Source organism: Eublepharis macularius, chromosome 7, assembly GCF_028583425.1.
Source record: "Eublepharis macularius isolate TG4126 chromosome 7, MPM_Emac_v1.0, whole genome shotgun sequence".
Taxonomy (NCBI): Eukaryota; Metazoa; Chordata; class Lepidosauria; order Squamata; family Eublepharidae; genus Eublepharis; species Eublepharis macularius.
In genome coordinates, this window is record NC_072796.1 from 101,885,877 (window position 1) to 101,901,019 (window position 15,143).

At 43.2% G+C, this 15,143-nt stretch overlaps 1 protein-coding gene across 1 annotated transcript in view; it reads left to right on the forward strand.

Annotated features, from left to right (window-relative positions):
- Positions 1 to 7,601, forward strand: part of STMN2 (stathmin 2) — a 40,010-nt gene extending 32,409 nt beyond the window's left edge. The window contains exons 4-5 of the mRNA XM_054985335.1: positions 6,324 to 6,515; positions 7,471 to 7,601. Of these exons, the coding sequence (XP_054841310.1) occupies positions 6,324 to 6,515; positions 7,471 to 7,530 (252 nt within the window). The 3' untranslated portion in view covers positions 7,531 to 7,601. The remainder of the gene's footprint in view (positions 1 to 6,323; positions 6,516 to 7,470) is intronic.
- The last annotated feature ends 7,542 nt before the right edge of the window (positions 7,602 to 15,143 follow it).

Genomic DNA, 15,143 nt, shown 5'->3' on the forward strand with positions numbered 1-15,143 from the left:
TCAGCTTCCCTTTCCCACTTGCTTCCTAAATCATTTCCATCATTCATACATAGAAATATTGGACATGAAATATTGCAGCCTCCCTGGAAATAAGTAGCTATGCACAATGTGGTGTTCGAGGTAGATCTGTACCTTGATTCTGGCCAGGATTCCAGGAGATTGTGATTCTCAAATAAGGAAAGGGCCACGCATTCACCTACAGTGTTCTTCAGAGCTGTCCTTTCCACTTCATAATGCACCTGTGCTTTCTGGTGAGGCTGGAGCAGCGGACAAGGGTGGAGAATCTTCTCACATCACTCTGTCCTTGGGAGGCATTCCAGGCATAGCACAACACAGAGGAACACCCACCCTTCTCCTGATTTGATGGGTAGGGGGCGAAGGATTATCCTGACATCAAACATACCAAAATTGTATACCCCTGGAAATAGTTACTAAGGATTGTGTGACTTCAAGATATATACAGGATGGGAAGTGTTGGTGCCTGTGGCTCTTACAGGAATACTGACAATTCTGTTTTTTTCACTCAGGGGGCCTTTTGTCCTACTTGTTTAAAAGTTTACCTGAGATGGAGGAATTTAGTCAGGGTTTTCTGGCTATAATAAAGAAATAGATTGCTTAAAAAAACTACAATTAACTACATTTGTAGATATAAAGCTCTTTAAATAAACCCTTTGTGTGCATTCATTTCAATATAGACATGGACTAAAGCTAACTAAAGAGAATCTTCCTGGCAGGCAGGGACATTCTTGGTGCAGATCAGATCACAACCTCTGCCCCAGAGTTATTCACTCAGTTGCCTGGGAGCCACATGTTGCTCTTTGACATGCCACCTGTGGTTCTTCTGAGCACCATTCTCAAATGTGGTACCACCTCATGTTCCAGGAAGGTAAGCAAGTCCATTTCCTTGTAAGCTTGTGGTTGGCAGGTGGTATGCACCTTGAAATAGCCACTTTCAAGGGACTTGAGGACAGGTAAGTTGTGAGCCTCCTGAGGTACAAGCCACATTCCAGGGATAGAAGATAAAAGGCTGCCTTTTCCAACAATGCCCTCCCGTTTCTGCAGCCTATGCACTCTCATCCAGCAGCTGGATGACACCCAGGAGGAAGAGCAAACTGGCACCAGAGAAGAAAAAATACAACCACCATTATGGCCACCACCCAGGAAAAAAGCAAGCTGACCACAGTAAAATGGTGGGCAATTCTATTCCCCTTTCTCCACAGCCAGTTTGCTCTCCTCTGGGTACCTTGATAGTTTCACTCTCTAGTCTGAGCTGCTGTGCCAAATGCTGAGGAAAAAGTGGAGCAGCACACAGGGAATCCAGTAGTCATGGCTGTTTGTTTCATCCTAATTGTGAATGTGGCTTTCCAAGCCACCAAGTGAGTGCTGTCCAGGGTCTGAGGTGCAGCCCCCGGACTTACCTGGAGGAGAGGATGGGAGACAGCTGGGAGACAGCCGCCCCAGCAGACCGCCCCAGAGCCTGGACCTACCTACACAGGAGGGAGGGAGAGAAGCCCTACCTACTCAGGAGGGAGGAAGCACTCAAGCATCATAGGGTTAGAAGGGGCAGGTGGAGGCCAGCTAGTCCCACCCTCCAGTGGGAGGCAAGAAGGCCAGGCAGGGAGAGTGGGGTCAACCCAGAGGGGGCCAGAGCAGAGGGAAAGGGCAAAGGCAGGGGGGACTGACAGACAACAGCTGACCAAGCAGAGACCTTACCAGCCAGGGAGAAGAAGCAGCCATAGCAGCTAAGAGCCACAGCCCAGCTAGAAGGCAATAACCTGGCCCAGGGAATGCCAGGAGCAAAGCAACTCCAGGTGGAGATGCCTGAGGCACTCTGTTGAAGAAGCTGGGCAGCCAGCCAAGGAGACACAGCTGGGCCTGCCTTCAGCAATCAGCTCAGCCAGAGAGGCTTGACAGCCAGCCAACAAGACACAACTGTAGCTAGCCAATGCAGCCAAATTAGCTACCCCCAGCTGCAACTGCTTGAGGCAGCCCAGGACAATGGTGGAAGGCAAAAGAGGAGTGTGGCCTGGCAGGTGGAGCCTGGGATTAGGATATAAGGAAGGTCCACCAGGGCATGGTGGGTTGTGTAGGAGTGATGGAGTGGAGGAGGAAAGTTGACAAAGGAGGAGAGTAAGAGTGATGATGGGGTCAGGTTGAGCAGGCCAGTGAGTGGAGTGAGAAGGAGTCTGGGTGAGGCATACTACCCCTCCTTCCACAGAGCACGGTCCTGCAGTATCCTTTTGAAGTCAGAGCCAGGCCTGCCGGCGCCCTGCCTGGCAAGCCCTGACAAGTACCACTCCTCTAGCCCTTCAATGGACTACAAAATCACTTTGTTTTTCCTGGATACATATCAATTTTGTATTCATAGTGCAACCCTAAATGAGCTACATCCTTTTAATCCCATCAACTTCAGTGGGATGTATTGTCGAAGGCTTTCATGGCCGGAGAACGATGGTTGTTGTGGGTTTTCTGGGCTGTATTGCCGTGGTCTTGGCATTGTAGTTCCTGATGTTTCGCCAGCAGCTGTGGCTGGCATCTTCAGAGGTGTAGCACCAAAAGACAGAGATCTCTCAGTGTCACAGTGTGGAAAAGATGTTGGCAGGTCATTTACTCATATATCTAATATATCTACTCATTCCTGAGTAGATATAAATGACCTGCTAACATCCTTTCCACACTGTGACACTGAGAGATCTCTGTCTTTTGGTGCTACACCTCTGAAGATGCCAGTCATAGCTGCTGGTGAAACGTCAGGAACTACAATGCCAAGACCATGGCAATACAGCCCGGAAAACCCACAACAACCAACTTCAGTGGGCTTAGAAGGGGCAAGTCTGCTTAGGATGACATTGAGATTCTCATATATCATTCCTATCAAAAAGATATGGTGGAAGTTCATCTGAAAATTGAACTATATGAACTCTGTAGCAGACAGCTGCAGTAAGAAGAACAATAATAAAGTTGTTTCTAGGATTTCACTTTTGGTGTTATTTTGTAGAGATGGTCCCACATTTGCAAGCTTGCAGTGGTGCTGTACATGGATGAGGCATTTTACTGTTCCTACTCAGAGTATCATATTCTCAAAAATAACCAATCTAAATTTAAAAAGTTCTCAGTGTAGCAAAGAAAATGTTTCTTAATGGTGATAGAAAACAGACTTGAACAGAAAGCTAAGCAAAACACTTAGCCATCACAGCAGCTTCCAAGGTTGCAAAATCCAAGCCTGAGTTGCACAGTAGGATGGATCTCACTTCATCAGAATACTAATATATATTCCAAAGGGATGCATATTCCTGCCTGTTTTTGGATTACAGTGCAAAAATTAGATGTGATCCTATTACTGGCTTTGCATTTGTGTTAAATGTAATTGAACAAGCCCCTGCTGTTTAAAACCACATCAAATGGAGGATAATGATCACCCTTTTAAAGTGTCATACTGTCAGCTATTCAGTGGAAGTGATGTTTCTTTTACTGGTTAATGTCATTTACCATTATGATTCTGCTACAAAAGATGTTCTTACCTAGTCATGGTAATTCTTCTAACATACATGGGACTCAGGGCCGGATCGAGGGGGGGCAGTCTGCCCCCGGCGCTGCCAGGGAGGGGGCGCCGGGAGCAGCTGCCAGCTGCTGGAGCGCACAGCCAGCAGCACGGGCAACCTCGCAGCCCCCCGCACTGCCTTTCGCCTGCCCCACAGGACAGGGGGTGGCCGGCTTGCCACGCATCCCCTGTCGTGCAGGGCAGGCAAAGGGTATTGCGGCCGCCCACACCATTCGCCTGCCCTGCAGGAGATGGGGCAGCCCGCCACCCCCTGTCCTGCGGGGCAGGCTCATGGCGCGGGCGGCCTCGCAGCCCCCGTGCTGCCTTTTGCCTGCCCTGCAGGACAGGAGGCGCGTGGCAAGCTGGCCGCCCCCTGTTCCGCGGGGCAGGCGAAAGGCAGCGCGGAGGGTTGCGAGGCCGCCTGCGCCATGCGCCTGCGGGGAGGCGAATGGCGCAGGTGGCTTCCCAGCCCTGCACACTGCTTCCGCCGCCCTGCGTGATAACATCACCAAAATGACATCATCACGCTGCACCGGAAGCGCACGCGCGCTGTGCGCACGAGAGATCCGGCTCTGATGGGACTTAGACTTCTGCACCTGATTTCCTTCTCTAATCTGCAGACACTTAATCTAAATAAATCATCCTGTTTAAAAAGGGGGTGGGGCCATCAGCCTCTGTAGAATACTTTAAAATTCTAGAAGATCTACGAAGCTGCTCTGTGTGGACAGAACTGCTGGTTCCTGTAGCTCATTTTTTTCCTACTCTGGCTGGCTGTGGCTCTCCAGAGTCCCAAACAAACTTTTTTTTTCCCTTCACTGCCTGCTACTTTTGAACAGCAACCACAGAAACTGAATCTTCTTCAGGCAAAGCATGTGCTCTGGCACTGAGCCACAGCTTCTCCCATCAAGAGTTTTCTAATGGGTGGTTGTTGTGGGTTTTCCGGGCTGTATTGCCGTGGTCTTGGCATTGTAGTTCCTGACGTTTCGCCAGCAGTAGGAAACTCTCACAGGATGACTCAGCTCAACCCCACCCCTCCTGAGTAGATACAAATGACCCACATCTTTTCCACACTGTGACACTGAGAGATCTCTGTCTTTTGGTGCTACACCTCTGAAGATGCCAGCCACAGCTGCTGGCGAAACGTCAGGAACTACAATGCCAAGACCACGGCAATACAGCCCGGAAAACCCACAACAACCATCGTTCTCCGGCCGTGAAAGCCTTCGACAATACATTTTCTAATGGGCATTGCTTATCTTCTCTTTCTGTTGGTTCCCTGTGTGAATGAAGCATCCCTGAAAGAGTGGAGGTGTTGAGGTCATCCCCTATGACTCCCCTATATGCCTCTCAGCCCAAAATTAGACTTTTCCCACCTCCCTCATTGTGTATATTCAATAATAAAGATAGCTATGGCCAGACTCACTTTTATTCGTGGTGATGGGAAATCCTTATGTTTGGCAGGGGAGTAATATTTATTGGTTTGTTTGAGATGCAGATTACCTTCTCCAAAGCGCTTTCATTTCTGCAGGAATATTGTACTTTGAAGTCCTGATATGACCTTGAACCCCGTTCTTGCGCTGAGCCGCTTGGCCCCACACAGCTTACTTTTGTATTAGACCATCTCACAAACAGCTCCATGTATGTCCAGATCTTCTGATCTATTAAACTGCAATATGCTCATGTTAAACTATTCACTCAACTAAGATAGAATGTATATATTCCCATCTGAGAAACCCTAAGGCCTGCAAAGGCTCATGTAATTAACTGTATACATTAGCTCCCTGTTCAGTGTGAGACAAATGTGTGGTGTTGTCACATTGCATTGGATTTACAACACTAGCAATGTAGTTCTAAACAAAGTTATACATTTCTCCATCCATAGCCTCAGAAGGATGTTGGTCTACTTAAGACTGCACTGTAGCTTACCTTTAAAATGATTTCCAGTTATATGAAAAAATCTAGTCCTATGAGTAGCTCCATCCCACCAAGGAACCAATATATGTATAATTTCACAAAAGTTGTAAAATCACAGTAAGTTAAAAAAAAACTCTATTAGCAGCTGGGATATAAAGTGCCCCATTAGGGAAAAAAGAAATGCAAAATTGCCTTCATAGAAGCCAAAGATTTCTGAGTGACCAATTTGTTTGTGATATTTCCAGGAGATGATAGACTCAAATAAAACACCCAAATACCTAACAGATGCAGAGGAGTTAGCTGTGTTAGTCTGTAGTAGCAAAATCAAAAAGAGTCCAGTAGCACCTTTAAGACTAACCAACTTTATTGTAGCATAAGCTTTCGAGAATCACAGTCCTCTTCGTCAGATGCATCTGACGATGAGAACTGTGATTCTCGAAAGCTTATACCTAACAGAGGAAACCTATAAGATTTTCCGCTCATTAATCATCCATGTCTCTCTTTTAGTCAAAGAGTGAGACATAAAGTTAATAATTTTAGTTTTATTAAAATTGATAGCTCCTCATGTAGACAATAAGAATGCCCGAAGAAGACCGATTCCGGTACGGAAAAGTAGAACTGAATCATCTGCATAAAGTAAAAGAGGGACTGAAATGTCCAATAATTTAGGTGGGTGCAGAAAGAGATTGGGGGGGGGACCCTGGAAAATCAGATACAAACTAAATAAAGATGGTTCTAGAAGGCATCCCTGTCGATCCCTTTGGATGACGTGAAAAGGTGCAGTTCTCTTGTTAGAGTTCTTTCGAACTTGCCTGAATGTTTTTTTAAGTTAATTGTACCACTCAGTCTTCTTTGATTTTCTCACCAGTCCCAGGAGGCCCAGGTGCTGAAGCAGCTGGCAGAAAAGAGAGAACATGAACGAGAGGTTCTTCAGAAGGCTTTGGAGGAGAACAATAACTTCAGCAAAATGGCAGAGGAAAAACTGATACTGAAAATGGAACAGATCAAAGAAAACCGTGAAGCTAACCTAGCTGCTCTTATTGAACGCCTTCAGGAGAAGGTAAGTAGCCTGTGATTATCAGAGTATGGGATATCATTTGGACTTATGTGTGCCTACACTAGTACAAAAGACATAGGGAGGGTCAGCCAATGATAACTGTGCTTCTGGGCATAGCAAGCATGTGAAAATAATGTCCACTATCCTCTTTCTTTAAAAAGGAACAGAAAAGAATCCAGAAGCAGCAGATACGTCATGAACATGCCTTCCTAAACATAGCTCCTGATAGTTTGGATATGACAGATAATCAGTCTTTCAGAGCCAAGCTACAAGTGACACCTGACACAGGTTGGACACTTGTCAGCTTCCCTCAAGTTTTGATGGGAAATGTAGGCATCCTGGTCTTGCAGCTTGGCTCTCCGACTGCTGTCCAATGGACTTTTCAACTGTCTCTTGTCCAACATTCCTCCAAGCTGCCTACATTTCCCATCACAACTTGAGGGAAGCTGGCAAGTGTCCAACTTGTGTCAGGCGTCACTTGTAGTTTGGCTCTCAGACTAATAAAATTCTAACAGAGTGGAGATAATGGACAATACAGAAGCAGGATCACCTCTGCCCATCCCACCCCTCCAGATTTCATCTACCACCTCTGAGTCTGTTGGATATCAACACAAATCTGGAAATGACTGCAAAAGTCGGGCTTACACACAGTAGATGTGTGCACACATAATTCCATGCAACCTCATACATCCAGCACATGGGAGTCCAGTAGGCTCAGAGGAAAGACAGACATATGTGAGCCTTCTCCCTGCCATATGCAGTCCCTACATATTCATAGCCTTGTTTAAATGGTGCCAGAGAGTTTTCCTTTTTCTCTGCCCTTTCACAATAATTGTGGATATTAGAAATAGTTATGTTTCATTTGCTAGCAGAGTTACCCAGTCAGAAAAATTCAGTGGGGAGAAAGATCAAAACTGTAACATTTCCCATCTTTTTGTGTCTCTCCCCCCCCCCACAGGAGAGGCATGCTGCAGAGGTCCGCCGAAACAAGGAGCTGCAGGTGGAACTGTCTGGCTGAGGCCAGCAGTGGAGAGGGCGGGATTGCTCCCCGGCGCCATTCCCTGAACTCCCCTGCCTATATTATTACAGATCATGAGATATTAGTATGGGAAATGTATGACATGGTTTAAGGAAAAAAAGAAACAAGAACTCAATAAAAACAATGCAGTCTTTGCAGAATGATTTGCTTGATGTTTAAAAATAAAACTTGGATCTTATTTTGTAAATACTTACATTTTTGTTAAAAAATACAAGTATTGCATTATGCAAGTTATTTCATAATCCTTACATGTCCTGTAACAGGCTTTGGATGTTGTCTATTTCCATTCAGTTAAATTTGTTAGATCTGTTCCTCTGAAGGTCCCTGCAGCAACATTTGTCCCTCGCTGTTTTCATTCCAACTAAACAACTGAGGGCCAAGCTACACATGACGAATGACACTTGAACAGCAAGTGTATTTCTCCCTGTTCACTTGCCCTCCACTCAATCCACTTGCCGTTCAAGTGTCATTCGTCATGTGTAGCTTGGCCCTGAGTCAATAGAACGTCTATGGTGCTAGAGTCCAGTGATTGCCTAATTCCCTAGAATGCTTTGCAATCAATAACCTTTATTAAGACAATAAGGAGATTACAGGCATCGTGACTTGATGCAGCAGTCCTGGTAACACACTCCTTGAACGTTACACAATCATAATGTATCTCATAATCTCAACAATCTGCTATATAACAAATCAGAAACTAAAATAATATTCACAGTAATCATTTATTCTGCCTTCAGAAGAAAACATCTTCTGTTTTTGAAAGATAAATATCAATAAGGAAGTGAGTGGAAGCAATCTTAGGCAATACAAAATAGATATTACATGCAGCTGAGAGTATAGCTGGTGTAGAAAAAAAGGGATTTTTACTAGCTGAATTCCAAACTGAATCTAATTTTCCAGTTTAAAATGTACCATAATATATTCATTATAACTGGACCAAGGATCTTTCAGGCCTAGATGATGTTATCTGTTTTGTTTTAAGCCGTAGTGCTGCTTATGGTCGCTGAAATCATTGGGTGTATTTTTACGGGCAGGATCCCAGTGTTAAACCACTCTGTTTCATCACAGTACAAGCTGCTCTGTGGAATGTATTTCACCACCTCCAGTAAGCTAATTCTATTCAGCACTCCAGTGTTAGTCTGTCCTGCCTATTTATAAAAAGATACCTAGAAGGAAGAGGGCTGAAAGGGCAGAGGTGACTAGCCCGGGTGTTTGTCCTAAGAATGGCATAACTCAACCAACATACGTAACTCCTCCTACCCAGATAACTGCCCATTTTAAAATTGTCCCTGACCCTATTGGAAATTACTGCCTGCATATTCTATTCTTCATTAGTGCTTATTTTTCCTGTATGTCATTGTGTGCAAGCTGTGATTAATAAAGAATTGGGGTTCTGTGAACTGAAAGAAGGACTAGTCTGTAGTTTCATTCTACCCCTTCTTCCAACAATGGGGGTGTCAAGATTCTAATAACAAAAACTGTTGGATTAGGTACTTTTCTCCCAAGCTAACATGACTGATGCTCCAATTTAACCTTTTCTGTCTTTTCAATCAGCTTATTGTAAGTAACTTTTCAGATTCAGAGTGAACATACCAATAAAGGGGAGAGTCTGAAAGGGAAAATAACATATTAAACTGTGAATCTGATTTGTGGCTGGAGGAATGACACCATTGTTTTTTACTCATGCCTACCAGCAGAGGATCCTTCCAAAAGGCAGCAAAAAATGGCTGCTAGGGGCTCAGAATCCAGCAGTTGGGGCTTCATGATGACCTGAGGTCTAGACCAAAGGATAAACGATCAGTGCCTTAAATAAAGCCACAATGGCCCCGATCTCCAATAGATACTCCTTTCTTAACTATTCTCCCCCTTTCGCATACTTTTATCCTCATGCATATAAATGTAAAAGGTTCATGTCCATCAGCCAGAATGCTCTGGGCTGTTCCTGTCTGTTCCTTTTCTGACTGGGTTATTTTAATAATGTGGGAATATCCACAGCTGTGGCAGTTCCTCCCTCTAGTGACACAACTATTTGACATCAGACTTCAGGACACCAAACGCTAACCTCCTTGAGGCACCTCCTTCTGAGGTTTTTGGTAAACAAGGGCAAGATTCCCCTTGCAAGGGATTTCTCTCTCTGGGGGGCTGTAATAGTTGGATGCTGGACAACATTTATTTGGTGGGGGTAACCATTGCACTCTGAGATCAGTTAGGTGGGATTCCTCATTTTACCCCAAAGGGAGGAAGGCTGGGATGCTTATCTTTATCTTATTTATTTGTGGATTTATTTGTAGTACTCTTGACAGCTTTCTTTTTTAAAAAAACAAAGATGATTCAAACACAAATAAATTACTAGATTCAACCACGGAAGTAACAGTTGAATAGTTTCCTCTAACTATGCCAGCCAACATAGTTTTAAAACAAATCCTAGCAGAACTATCCTAATTTTTTAGCCACCCACAGCAAAATACACCTGTTCTCTGTGTGCCCATGTCCCTTTATTCTGTGTCTCTTGAAAGAGCCAGTTTGGTGTAGTGGTAGGACTCTAATCTGGAGAACTGGGTTTGATTCCTCACTCCTCCACTTGAAGCCAGCTGGGTGACCTTGAGTCAGTCACAGTTCTCTCAGAGCTCTCTCAGCCCCACCCACCTCACAGGGTGTTTTGTTGTGGGGATAATAGTAACATACTTTGTAAACCACTCTGAGTGGGTGTTAAATCATCCTCAAGGGCAGTGTATAAATCAAATATTATTATTATTACCTCAGTCAAAACATTCAGACCCCTTCACTCTCACCTTGAGAATATCCTTGCTATTGTTATCATATCCTTTCCACAGAGGGGACCAAACCCCACCAAAGTTAACCAACTTAATCTTTCCAGTAAGAGAGGCATCAAGCCCAGACTGGACTTTTGTAAGTGGGGGCAGATGGGAAGTGGGAGCTACGGGTACTGAGAGAATATTACAAACCAACATGAAATGGCAAGATCCAAAATTTGTCAACTATTCAAGTAATCAATGTTTTAAAAATGTTGTTTCTCTAATTATTTTATACATTCAAAAGTAAGATCCCAAGATTCATCATAGTTCCTATACTTACTGGTCAGAAGAACACTGAATGCTAGGAGCATATATGCTTCTTACTAAGCATTTGGGAAGAATACTGTCTCTGCTCTTTCACATTCTTACTCAGGTTGCTGAACTAGAATTCATTAACAAATTCAGAACAATGGACTTAACAAGTACATAGGATTCCTATCGCTTTACAGAGAGTAATTTTCTGCGTTTCACACCTCTATGCATACATCCTTATTCTAATCGAGCTGATTATGTTTTGCATTGCTCTTATGCATCCTAACTGAAACTGACTCCCAAAAGCTTATACCCTGGAAACATTTTCTTGGTCTTTAAGGTACTACTGCACTCAAATTTTGTTCTACTACTACAGACTAACACAGCTAAATACCTGAAACTGCTTTTTTACTTATGTCTCAATAAATCAATGAGCTAGAGACACTTTTAGCAAAGCCTGAAAATAAGGGAAGAGGATTGGAATACCCAACAAAGGTCAGGTTTCTGCATAAACAAACAAATGCATACAATGGATACAGCCCAGTCAAATTATAGTGATTCATAATCCAAACATACTACTTCTCTGCTATTCCCTGCACCCCTTCTCCATACTAGCATTGCCCTGGCGCCCTTTAAACTTAAAAAAAATTGACTCATTGAGGCCAAATTCTCATGAATAACTGATGTAGTGACAAGCCTGTGTCAACTATACCCCTTCAAGGTGCAGCTCTATCAAGCCACACAAACACACACAGAGAGAGAAAGCTGACATGTCAGTGAAAAAGTAATCTAGAACCCTTCTCCCAATATGCATAGATTTTTTTTTGTATGTTTGGAGCATTCAGTCATGTGATCCCACTTACTTCAGTCTGAATTGATATATAACCAGGATGTTTTACCACCTCCTCCACTGCGAAGCCTAGGCCACTTTCAGTAATAAAGGATGGTCCTGAGACAGCTGCAGATTACTGAACATCATAAAAATTGGAGTGTTTTTCAAAGTGAAAAGAAGTTTTACACATTTAAAATCAGGCTCTCTTCTCTATTGTTTATTTATTTATTTATGTCATTTATATTCTGCCTTTCTCACTGAGACTCAAGGCACATAGACAAAGAAAAAGGAATTCAGCACTCCAAAAGCAATGGCATAGAAGACACCTTGTTGACTTGTATCCAACAACAGTTTACCATCATTAGAAGGAGGCAGTTCCCCCCCCCCCATTTCTTCCACCCACTACAGAACTTCTCATTTTGCCCTGTGCTGTTTCTGCCGGTCCCTGAACTCCAGAGGTCATGTTTAAGAGAGGGCATGGAAGCTACAGGGAGAGGCAGGAAAGTCCCGCTCTGCAAGCTCTTGAGGTTAATGCTGGATGAGCCATCAAATGGGTTTTCTTTAGGCAAATGTCTAGCAATGCCAGTGCAGTGCGTCCTCTCAGTCTAAGCCATTTCTTCCCTAGCAGGTGTCTTTTCAGCATAAAGTGGGTTCAGACTAACATCCCTTGTCACAAAACATTCTTCCTTCTTGTGTTTGTGTACTGCATGCACAAATATTAGCATAAGAATTTGTTTTGTCAACAAGCATAGTAAACTTGGAAGACTTACTTATCTTTTATGCAGGATCTTTAACCTACTTTGGCTTCTGAAGGCAAATGGATTTTTTAAAGGCTTCACACAGGAAAACATGCCGTCCTTCCACAGTTAATGAAGCTTTAATCCAGGTTTTCCAAAACCTGGTTTGCTCTGATGTTGTTGTTGCATTTTAGCCTTAAGGTGTGTGAAACCTTTAAACAAAATTTGCCTTCAATTAAAAAGTCTTTATGAAAGGGACCTTACTTACAAAGTGATTTGTTATTGAACTCCAGTTTGCCACCTGAAATCATATTATTAAATGGTTGTATTAATGGTTGTATTACCATCATTAGAAGGAGGCAGTTCCCCCCGCCCAATTTTCCTGCCCACTGCAGAACTTCTCATTGTGCCCTGTATGCCAATACAGAAGCCACAGCTATATGAAGCAAACAGAGTCAAAAAGTCATCCAGATTCAGGTCAAAAGAGAATGACATATTTGAAATATTTGCAGATACTTGGAGCGGACGTCTCTCTCTTTCACTCCAATGTCTCTTCATGATCTCCTTGGCTAAGTACCAAACCATTTCCAGCACTGTCAACTGCACTCCAAATTAAGACATGAAGCATACATTATATTATAATGAAATTTATTAACAGCAGTTTTATAAAACTATTTCCATGGCGACAATTCAATTTTGTGTTGTATTTATTTAAACATGCAATATCTTGGGTCAACACCAGAGGGCAATATAGGTTTATTAAATGTAAGGAGGAGGAGGAAGAGGAGGAGGCAAAGAAATACACTATTATGGTTCAGTTTGAGATTAGAGTTTGCATACCTAATTTGAGAAATTACATATTTTCTTTGAATAAAACTTTAGCATTACTTGTGAGCCTAGAATAATTTTAGCCAAAAGACATAAAATAATCTTGTAGAACTAGTCTAAAGAACTAGAAATTACTGTATTTATCCAAACGGCAATTAGGGATTGGATCCAGGTTAAATTAGCAATTTCCACTGATTTGCCCCTACTACTTCAGACTCTCCTCATGTCATTCTTTAGGGCCTCCTATCCCCCAGGACTAGCATTTCTTGGAGATAAATGGGTTGAAGTGGGAGAGAGAGGCAGACAGAAAATTTAGTCTGAATCTAGTTATTTTCTGTGTGTGCCATCAGGAAAGGGGGGCATATTACATTTGTATGCAAGTTACAAGTATTTACAGTAAGAAAAAAATTATAACCTGAGGAGGTCATCAGACTTTGGGGGTATTTCAGCTAATTTATATACCCAATTCTGAACTCTGCCATAGATTCTGGATTAACAGAGCTAGAGACAAATGAAGGGATTTCTCTATAAACCTGAATAAAGTTCAACTTTTGCAGAAAAATCAGAAATCTAAAAGAAAAAAATACACTGGGTATTAAAACTCCTGAAAGTAATAGAAACAATGCTTGTAACTTTAATAATACCTACTGAGTTCTCAGTTGCTATTTTGGAGGCTGCTAGGCAAGCACAACAATATTGTTGAGCCTTCCAAGTCCTGGTTTCTGTAAGCAAAGCCATAGGCTGGGGAGCAGAGGATACTTGTAGGCAAAAACAGCCCCTTCTATGTCATGTCCCTGATGGCGAAACACAGGCCTGGTGGAGATGACTGGAGACTCATTTTCCATATTCACTCAGCTCATCCCAAGGCCCGGATACTGCAAGGTGATGGGTGGATGCTTTATCCATGGGAATGAATGACAATAGTCCTTTGGTAACTGGGAATCTCACTTCCTATTTTAGAAGGCAGTTGTTGGATACAACCTTCAGGAAGCGAAGGTGACACCCTCCAGACAGCAGGGGGAGGCAGAGAAACAAATTGAAACAGTCTGGGAGAAACAGAAATGTTTTTAAGATACAGCTGCTCTTTTGGGAGATCTGCTGCAGGAATAGTAATTACACTGTTGGTTATATTTGCCTTCACTGTGCCTCAACTGTGTGCTCGTAAGTCAAATAAACATTACAAAGACACAATACATCTCCAGTGCTGTCATGTCCAAAAGTTACTAAATTCTGCTCCACTGGTCCAGTTTCTGAAACTTCCCATCCCTTGGAAGTGAGAAGCAAGTAACGGTAACACTAACAGCAGTCTGCACCCAGGCTCTGGCTGCACTGAGCTTCCTCACTCTTTCTACTTAGGCGCATGAGTCCAATATTCTACAAGCAAAAGCCGCAGCCATTTTCTACTTGAGCCATTTTCAAAGCCAGGACACCATCTGTAGGACCTACTGAGTTACGTGGTTTGCATGCGTTCTCAGTCTTTCAAAATGTCATTCAGCTGCACCGTACAGTACTAGAACCTATGTCCAATGCAATAGATTTGAAATGGTTGAAAATATCATTGATCAGACAGAGACTCACATGAACGGTATCAGACAAATCTCAACTTTCTGCCTCCATTTCAAGAAGAAACAACAGCCTCAGAGATTGTGAAGAAGGGGGAGCAATGTTAATCACTGTGAGAATAGGACCGGTTATACATCTACACACAGTCATGTGATTCCCTACTTCGCCAAGCAGAGAGAAGCTCCGGGGGCAGTACTACCAGGTTTGGTTCCCTCTAGAGAAGAAACTTAGGACTTTTAAAAATGTATTTGCTTTATTTACAAATATACAAGTAGAGCATAAGTGAAAGCAAAGACACTATTACAGGGCAGCAACTCTACTGCCTCATATCAGATCCCCAGGAAAAGGTAGATCCTGCCCCCCCCCAAGGTGCTTCAGCCAATTCACAGCAGTTTCTCTCTGGTCTCTTTCACCTGCTTTGGCTTCTGAAGGAAACCAGATTTTTAAAAAAAAGTTTCACACACCTTCAGGATAAAATGCAACAACAACAAATCAGAGATAAACACATTTTGGAAAAACAGGCTTAAAACTTCCTTAATTGCAGGATGACAGTGTTTTATCTTT